The sequence below is a fragment of the Phyllostomus discolor genome, chromosome 15 (genome assembly GCF_004126475.2).
Source record: "Phyllostomus discolor isolate MPI-MPIP mPhyDis1 chromosome 15, mPhyDis1.pri.v3, whole genome shotgun sequence".
Lineage (NCBI taxonomy): Eukaryota > Metazoa > Chordata > Mammalia > Chiroptera > Phyllostomidae > Phyllostomus > Phyllostomus discolor.
Window position 1 is genome coordinate 7,676,475 of NC_040917.2, and position 9,701 is coordinate 7,686,175.

The following is a 9,701-nucleotide window of genomic DNA, read 5'->3' on the forward strand; positions in this document are numbered from 1 at the left end:
CCGCCTGCTTTCCTGCAGGTTTCAGCTGTTGCCTCGTGTTACTGTCCCTCGGGGCTGGGCTAACCCCTCACTGGGGCCTGTCCCGGGACAAGCCCACACGCTCTCCATCCAAACGCCAGCCTCTCCCTGGACTCCCGCTGCCAGGGTTCTACCCAGCTACAGTATCCGGTCTGAAAGCTGAGCTTCATCTCTTCCCAACCGATTCCACGTAGAACTTCTGGCTCTTGAACAACGACGCATCGCTGACAGCTGCTTCCCCGCTCACCCCAGCCCCAATTCCAAGGCGTCTCAAGGAAAGCAGACATTTCTGGGCACCTAGGATGGAAAGACGTGTAAATGGCTTTTTAACTTGGAAGAGGTTCTCGTGAGCACCCCCCTAGAGGCAGGACCACCGGGTTTGTGGGGAAGCACTGTCGCCCCTGCATTTTCTGAGGAAAAGCCAGTCTGAGTGTGCGCTGGCCCAGAGCACCCTTTGTTGACGGATGGGAAAGAAGTTGTGTGTCCCCCGCTTCTGGCGCTCTGCACAAAGCCAGATGTCCCACTTGGCTTCATATTCGGAGAAGGTCCTCCCACCTCCCAGGGCTTAGCTTTGTGGCTCTGACCTAAAGTCTCTCCCTGCCCCTGCCCCCCCCACACCCCCACCCTCCTACCTGCCAGAGGCCTTCATGCTGCTTCTCCCGAGTGCAGGGCTCCTTGCTGCACCATGGGAAGTTTAGGGTTAAACCGCTGGGAAGGGAGAGCTAATTTCCCGACTGAGGCTTTAATTGACAATACACCTCCCTAGGGCAGGAACACAGATACCACCGTACACTCTCTGCAACGGTGAGTACACACTCGACACTCACACGCACATTCACTGTCATACACGCTTTGATTCAGTCCTCACATCAGTGAAGAAATAACCTACAAAAATAACGGAACACCATCAGGGATGCAGACACCACACACCTGTCTCCAAAGCCCGGGTTCCATATAATGCCTCCATGTCCCACTAGGGTCAGCGGTCTCCCCAGTAAAACTGAGACACCGGAATATGTTTTGGTGTCAGAAGCAACAATACTAGTTTTTTCTCTTCAGCCCCTACAGCTTTCCTGGTAGATGCCTGTTAGCCCAGCCCCGCCGTCTCCCTCGAACTCGCGGTTCCGTTTGTACCGCCCCCTTCCGACCCCAAGATCAGCTCCTGTCCCCAAGACCTGCTGCTTGAGTTTGAAGTTCACCTGGGGCTCTGTATCTCTGATCCATTTTTTAAAAAGATTTTATTTATATTTTTTTTAGAGAGGGAAGGGAGGGAGAAAGAGAGAGAAACATCAATGTGCGGTTGCCGGGGGTCATGGCCTGCAACCCAGGCATGTGTCCTGACTGGGATCTCTGATCCATTTTCATCAGCCTAATCCTGTCTGCTTTGTATCTTTCAGAAGTTCTTCAAAGTGTCCATCCGCCACCAGCCTTTTCCTTGTTCTCCGGGGCTACTGTGGGCTCGTGCTTATTGTTACACCTCCCCTGTCGTTTCAGTGGGATTTGGAAGGGAGGGGCCATAACCTTTCCTTAACAATTTCGAAGCATTAACTCATCTACATTTTTCATCTTTCGAGACTAACTATGATTTGTAAGAGCGATGTAAGAAGTGTTTGGAAACTGAGTAAATACTTCTACTGGAGTACTACGGTTTGGCACTCCAGCCTAATGGCGCTCAGCCTGAAGCCTGTTACTTCCCGGCAGGACAGGGAGGTCTCCAGGGACAAACAGTAAAATGCCTTGGTCCTCGACCAAATTAAGTGTTCCTTGTATTGTTTTAGATTAAAAACGAGACGGATCCAGCAAGTCTTGGCTCATAAACTGTCATCCTGTACAACACTCCAGATACTCCAACCCAAACTCAAATATCAGCAGTCTGAAGGATGGCCGTATCTCTAGGCCCGATGGCAGTTTAGGACTGGACGAATGTAAATACTGTTCATCTCATTTGTATGTTGCTTCCTTTGTTATGAAATTTCTTTGCCCTGCCAACAACACATGCTGGTAATTAAACAGTTGTTTTTTAGCTTATGGGGTTGACCTATATAGTTGCAACAAATACAAATTTGGTTCCTAAGTTTAATTCCATAATAAATACATTGCTTGTACAGGCAGGAAATATGTACATTAATTGAAAACGTATAAATATAAATTAATTGAAGGAGTGGCTCTCAACAGAAAGCCACAAAAAGTGCATGGCAGAAGGTCAGTATCATTGTTCTCTGTGTCTAAAGATCCAAGGGCCTGCACATGAATGGAGGGAAAAAATACTGTATATATCCACTTACGGTAACAGTACAAAACACTCCTCATCGCTGCCGGCCGCCCCCTAAGCTGCAAGTGTTGCTACTACACAGAGGGAGGTCTTAACGCCATTTCCAGGACCCACTTTGCTCCTTACGCCCTCTCCCACGCAGCTCCGCCCACGGCATTTCGACACCTATGCTATTCAGGAAAGCCGGATTACAGCTTAGTGTTAAAAGCAATTAAATGATAGGTCTCCCTTATCTGTGACCCTGAAATACTATTTCATGTTCCAGTGATTTCAAGCAATTACAGAGATAAAGGAAGCTTCAAGTGGTACCTACTATGATGTTCTTTAAAAACTAGGTTTATAGGTTGTACCATTAAATCATGAAGTAGAATTTCAAGAGAGGATGCAGATGGGGAACACTAGACAGGAACACGAAGATAGGCATTTTCCCTAGAATTAAGCTAGAAAAACTAACACAATTCTAGAAATCAGTATTCACGAACTAACTCCAAGAGAAGCTTAACTTGGGCCTGGAAGAAGATACGTGTTAGTCAAGTAATTACTCACAAGGGGGCTCGAACGCACACACGAACAGATGTGGAGATACAGTCCTAGGAGAGCCCAGGAATAGGGCTTCACCTACTGGGGACCCGGGTGTGCATGTCTCCACAGAAGACTTCCCTAGAGAATGCGCATTTATTTAAAACAGTAGCATCACTGAAGAGGTTATGGCTTCAATACTTTTGTACCTTTGTGCATCTCACACAGTAAGTTTTCTTTATTTGTTAACTGATCTGTTCCCATTAAAATCTGAGGCAATTCTTTTTTTTTTTAGAAATATTTTCCCCCAATTTTGACTTTTTTATATCTTTTTTTTTATTCACTTTTAGAGAGGGAAGGAAGGGAGGGAGAGAGAGAGAGAGAGAGAGAGAGAGAGAGCGCGCGTGAGAGAGAAACATCAATGTGCGGTTGCTGGGGGTTATGGCCTGCAACCCAAGCATGTACCCTGGCTGGGAATCAAACCTGCGACACTTTGGTTCACAGCCCCAGCTCAATCCACTGAGCTACGCCAGCCAGGGCTAAAATCTAAGGCAATTCTTAATGAACTGGCCTTTTCTTCTCAGTGGTGTGCATGAGGTCAGCTTTGGGATGATCAAGACATTAGAACTGGTACTTTAGGAGAGAGTTTAGGAAGAGAGACACTTTTATTTTTACACAATTAAACAACTTAGATCTCACCTAGGTGAAGGTAATTTCATGATCAATACCGGCTGATTTAATGTGGAACACTAAAAATCAAAAACACCGTTCCCATTTTTAATGGAATAAAAGTAATGTAAAAAGTTATTAAAAATTGTTTCACTAACTATACACAAGGGTTGTAAAACGTTAACCATGTTTAAAAGAACAGTTTTACACTGTATATCCTGGAAGTTTGTTTATTACTAGCTCACAAATATCTTTGCATTGCTTGGAAATGCTTAGGGAGCCAATCTCATCGCTGTCTTCTTCACAGTGGTCCGATTTACTGTGTTCCGACAGGTTGGATGGCAGGTAGGAACTCACCTGAGAAGTCCGAGTTGACTGGCTTTTCTCTAAAGACGTGCAATCAGTTGGTGTTTTAAGTTTAATAGAGAGGTCTTGACCCCTCTTCCTGACTTTAGAATGATGCATACTAGCTCGGTCTACCTGGTTTTCTTTCTCCTCAGTCCAGTATGAAGACAAGTCATCGGTAGAGACAGTGGATGCTTCTTCCAAACTTTCATCCCGAGGCTTTGAAATAGGAGCTCTTTTCGATGAGTACACTGGCGATCCAGCTGAAAAAGGCGGGCTGAGAACAAAACTCCTTTCACTGCTGTTTCTCCTTATGTACACTCTCGCTTCACTAGACTTGCTTGTATGTTGACTACGTGTTGGGTTTTCTGCCCCTGGACTTCCATCGTGAGCCTGCAAAATTCTGCTGGTGTCCTCAGAAGTATAAAAATCTTCAGAATAGCAAGGGCTGGTGAAGTCATCTGAGTATTTTAGTTCTGAGATGCTTTCAGAGCAACTATTTTTCCTTGGCTTACCGCCACTCACATCTGCAGCGAGAGTGTCATCACCAGTAGTTTTGACCTGCTTCTTATCTATTTCTTTATCTATTACAATTCTGTCAACAGCTGCAACCTGCTGGGAAACAAACGGACTTTCGACTTTCATTTCCACTTTTTCTTCCAAAATATTTAGATGAGCAAATCTTTCTTGCATAATAGAATCTGCAGGACTCACAATTTTTTCCAATGAACCATTGCTGGTTCTGTTGTCTCTACAGCTAACTGTCTTTTCAGTTGCACATTTCAGTTCAGTTTCTTTAGTTGTGCTGGGGTCATCAATAACCCCACTGATTGGCTTTGAGGAATCACTATTTTTAGCAAAAGATGTATCTGAATCTAAACCCTTTTCTTTAGGCAGTTGACGTGGCTTCTCGTGCTGTTCTGCAAAGTTCGATATTTTAACTTTGGAGAATGGAATTCTGAGTTTTGTATCTAACATTTGTGTTTGCATCTTTCTATACTGTTCTCTCTTTTCATGCACCACCAACATACCAGGATTTGTCTGCTTTAAACGGAGTTTGAGTGTATTTGTTAAGCCATAGAATAGCTTCCCCCTTGGACCTCTTTTTTCAGGGGCCTCATTGTTCTTTTCAAAATATTTACCTTTCCTGAGATTTTCGACCTGGTTCTTTTTACACGGCAGACTCAGTGATTTCTCATTTTCCCCCACAGAAAGCTTATCTTTCTTTGATTCGGATTTGCCTGTGGATTTGGCAGAAGGTTCTGGCAACTTCTTATCCTCAGGTCTGTATAACCAGGCTAAGTGAGGGTGTATATGAGTAGGACTTGCCACAGGTTGGTTGTACAGCAAGGACAACTCAACCAACAACGCGTTTAACAAGGGCAACTGCCTTATTGCGTTAATTCTACCTGGCTCAGTGTCAGGGTGACATGTATTTGGATTACTTGCTGCTATATCCTGAACATGTGGAGGACTAAGCACTGCAGGACTCTCACGTTCTGCTGCAGAAGATGTATGTTTTAGAAGATTAATAGGTGTTGTGGGATTTATGAGTTTTTCTTCCAGAAAAGTACCATCCAGCTCCTCAGGTACATGCATTTGAGGCTTAATGGTGATTTTACCCTGTAAAGGAAGCCTCTTTTCTTGGGTCATGTGAGTGTAATACAGAGGAGGGGGGCAAAATGTGTTCGTTTCAAGGTCCAACTCGGACACTTCCTGATCTGGGGAGCTCACACGCCCCACACCACTCTCATTTGAACAAACAGGGCTGGTTTTGCCATTCTCCATAAGACCCATGTTATCAGAGTTGGCCTTACTGTGGAAAACTGTTTCTTTCCAATCCTTCTGGGCCTTTGGGGGATTTAAACTCCACAGAGTCCTATCAGTCTCTCTTGGGCTTGGGTGTGAGTCTAGCTGCCGCAGCTGCTTTTCCTGCTGGGCTTGGGACCAGACCGCCGCTGCCTCCCACGCCTCTGCACCCTCTTCTCCGCCTTCTGTGTAAGTGATGGGCCGCCGCAGATGGCCCAGCAAACTGCTCCCCAGGTCAGTCAGGCGGTAGGTCAGCGAAATGTCCCCAATGCGCTCCCCCACATGGTTATGCAGAGGGAAATTTCCTCGATGGCCGTGGGAGCAGCCAGAGGCGACTGGACCCAGGACCTCGCGGGCTGCAGCGGCCAGCGAGATGCTGCAGGTGCCCAGGAGCTGCGGGGCAGGAGTGGGCCGTCCCGGGGGCAGCTGAAGCAGCAACGAGTAAAGCGGAGTCTCCAGGAGCCGGCGGCGCAGGGTGGCGGGGGGAAGGCGGAAGAGGCAGGACTTGCCGCGACCGAAGCGGAGCAGGCCGGGCCGGGGCTCCGGGGCGGGCGTGGCGGGGCCCCCGTGAGGGTAAATCAGCAGCGTGGGGAAGTCCAGCAGGCGGAAGGCCACGGCGGGGCACAGGGAGCGCGATGGAGGCGGCGGCGATGCCCCCTCCTCCTGGTCCAGCTCCTCCTCCGCCTCGACTACGGTCGGCCGCGGCGGCACCGACAGTCCGGCTTCCAGACGCACCCAGTCTACAAGCAGCTCCAATGAGAAGAGCCGCTCGGACAAGGGGGCCGCCATTGCTGTTGCCCGGGAGACGCTGCCGCTGTTTCCGCGAAGGGGATGGCGAAGCTCTCGGTTCTCGCGAGAGGCAGAGGGAAGCCGGCGCCTGCGCCTGCTCTCGCGTGAGACTCGCGGGCCGCACCTGCAGGGCTTGCTGCTGTGGCTACCCTAGGAGTTTCGCAGCTGAACTTATTTTGCCTTCCAGATTTGTTTTAACGCAATTGCTTGTGTTAATACCAAGGCCATGAGTAACAAAATTTTAAAAAGCATATATGTATTTTTTTTATTTTGGTCACGTTTTTAGGACTGCAGATCCCCTAAAATTTGGGAGTCGGGTCAAACGTATCTGAATAGTATTAAGAGTAAATCAGGGATCTCTTTCCAGACTCCAGGCTACAGAAAGCCAGTTAACTGTCAGCAATTAGCCTTTTCTGGCTGCTCGTCTACCCAAAAGATGATGACACAGCTCTGAAGTGGTCTGGGACCCTCTGTCGGGGTAATCACGTTAGCAACGGGGACACATGCAGTGAGTGTGGCCACATTTCCAGCAGAGAAATCACCATGTATGAGAGTCATGTTAGTGGTTCCCCTCAACAAAACAAATACATACACATAAGCCTGGGCGTGGGGCAGATCTTACAGCATTGTCCCTGGTTTTCCAGGAGGCAGGCTTCTGACCTCAGAGCTAGTCAACTAGGTTGAAACCAAGGCTGATGCATGGAGAGCCTTGATTGCCATAGTAAGGATTTTGGACTTTATTCTGTATAAGTTGTTTTAAGTGAATAAGTGTGATCATATCAATGTTTGGAAGTGTATCGGTACAAATGCAAAGGAAGGATTCTAGTAAGAAAACAAATTCAGAGTAATCGAGTATTGCAGTGGTCTGAGCCACTTTTGTGGCCTGAGGTGGTGGAGTTAGAGGAGAGGAAAAAGAAATGACAGATAGAAGAGGCATTTGCAGTAGCAGAACCTGGAATCTGGTGACTGTGAAAAGTTTTGGGTGAAAACTTTGCTACTGAAAAAGAAAGAATTGAGGAGTGATCTATTTCATTTTTAAAAGTCAAGAGAATGAAAAGCCATGTACTTGGAGAAAACACTTTCAAAAACATATCTAGTAAGGAACTGTTATCCGAGATATACGAAGAACTTTCAAAATGCAACAATAAACCCCCAGAGTAACAACACCCAAAGTGAACCCTAATGTGAACTATGGGCTTTGGGTGAGGAGAATGTGGGAAATCTCTATACCTTTCATTTAGTTTTGCTGTGAAGTGAAATCTGCTCTAAAAAATAAACCCTTGTTTTAAAAAAAGTATAACAAAAAGATGGAAAACTTAATTAGAAATGAAGAGCTGAAACAAGATAAAAAGGCAAATGGAAAAAATACAGGAAATATGATCTGCAACCTTAAAAAACAGAAGTGTAAGAAGGCCAAGTTGAAGCCCTTTCCCCTCTACGGTAGCTACAGACCCCTTGCAAACACTTGTGTGGTGTGGCAAGTCCGGAATCTCACCTCTGAGAATCGCTCAGAGACAGACTGGCCCTGAGGTTTTCCCCCACTGTCTTCCAAAGCCCTGTATTTCAGGATTCTAGATACATACTGCATTCCTGAAGCAAGAAGGTTTCAGTTAGGAGAAGCAGGTTCTTGCAATCATTCATTCAGGACCTAAGAGTCTAGACAGAGAGATGCTCCCGTCCAGGACCCAGTTAGAGGCTTCTGAAGTGCAAGTCAAGTAGCTCCCTTTCCTCTGACTGGGTTACAAACGGACTTCACACAATTGAAACACTGGAAACAACCAGAACTTGAATAATACTCTCCTTGGCCCCTGCTATTATCGGCAACGAGGACGTGACTTTACCCCTCAGAATGTGTGCAGTGTTAAATACGGATCTCGTTTTCTTTGCTTATTGTCTTTCATCTCCTGGGTTTTGAAGTGGCTGGATAGAGGAATTGTAGTTTTTGCCTAATGCTGCCATTGCATGAGGGACAGAATTACGATCAGAGTCATGATTACCACCTCCCATATCATAGCCATGAAATAGCTCCTGTAAATCAGTGCAAATAACCTAACAAAATTCTGTAAATTGGTACCAAGGCTCTGCTTCATTTTCAAGTTGTATTTTAAGTTGGCCAGGACTTCATATTGGAAATTCCTTCACTTAAGAAGAAGGACAAGGAGAAAGACTGGAGGGTGAGAGAGAATGGAGAAGTGGGGGTTTGGGGGTGAGTGAAGGCACTACTAGTTAGTAAAGGGAAAGAGCGATCTGTATCCCTCTCTGATGAGTCTCTCTTCCAGAAAGGAATGGAAAAGAGGAATCATGCAGTATCTTAAGGCCTTGAAAAGACAGGTTTATTAATAAGCTAAATGGTCCAAAAGATTGGTAGGAGTGATTTAGTGAGAGTTATATGACCATCACTGGCAATCACAAATGTGGATTACAGTATCAGCTTCTCCATTTCACAACTGTGTAACTCTGGGTCAAGTTCACCACTGGGAAGTTCCCTCCCAGAATATCCCACAGAGTCTCAAACTTCAGTGTGCATGTTCAAATGCAGATTCTTGGGTTCTACTCCCAGATATTTTTGATTCACTGGGTCGGAAGCAGAGCTCAGAGATGCACATTTTAACTAGCATCCCAGACCACTTTGATGCAGGGGATCCCTTAACTACTCTTTGAGAACCATCCCCCGAGGTTCTGGCGCATTGCAGACAGCTGCTCTAGTGTTTGTGAAGTTCCTAACACGTCGAATGTTCTTACCATCAAGCCCATGGAATAGCAGAATGACATGCACTCATATGATCATCGTTCCCTCTTTCACTTTCCATGTGAGATGGAGGAAATGCAGTGGTGCCGTTTAGCCAGGAAACATTACTGTCAACTTGTTCCCAGGCCAAGAGATGTCAGTGCAGCAGCATCAATAGCTCGAGTACTCAGAAGCCTTTTCAGAAAGCCCCGGGAGAGACTGATGCGGTACCCCGTGAGCAGGCTGAACTTTGCCTGCCGAGACCCCAGCGCCCTTGCTCCGGTCCAAGGAAGACAGAATACCAGTTTCACGGACGGGGCACCCACTGCCTTCAGTGATGGGGGTGGGCTGAAGGGTGTACTCACTTAACTCATGAATTCTTCTCCCCCAAGCACAGAAAACCATCAGGACTTTTGGCCTAGACCATTTTGTCAGGACTAATGAAATTAGTGGGTGCTCATAATGAAACTATCTTGGAGAAGTTAAGTAACGTATACAAATAAGAATTTTCCCAAGTAAGTGGTCAGCTAGCATTAAAATTCAGTTCTGCCA

The 9,701-nt window shown here is 46.4% G+C and overlaps 1 protein-coding gene across 1 annotated transcript; it reads right to left on the bottom strand.

Annotated features, from left to right (window-relative positions):
• Nucleotides 1–3,458: 3,458 nt before the first annotated feature.
• MAP10 (microtubule associated protein 10) lies at nt 3,459–6,447 on the bottom strand. The gene is made up of 2 exons (XM_036016064.1): nt 4,469–6,447; nt 3,459–4,399 (listed from the first exon to the last, which is right to left on the bottom strand). Exons 1-2 carry the CDS (start codon nt 6,419–6,421, stop codon nt 3,683–3,685), a joined length of 2,670 nt encoding a protein of 889 aa, XP_035871957.1. The 5' UTR covers nt 6,422–6,447; the 3' UTR covers nt 3,459–3,682.
• Between the last annotated feature and the right edge of the window lie 3,254 nt (nt 6,448–9,701).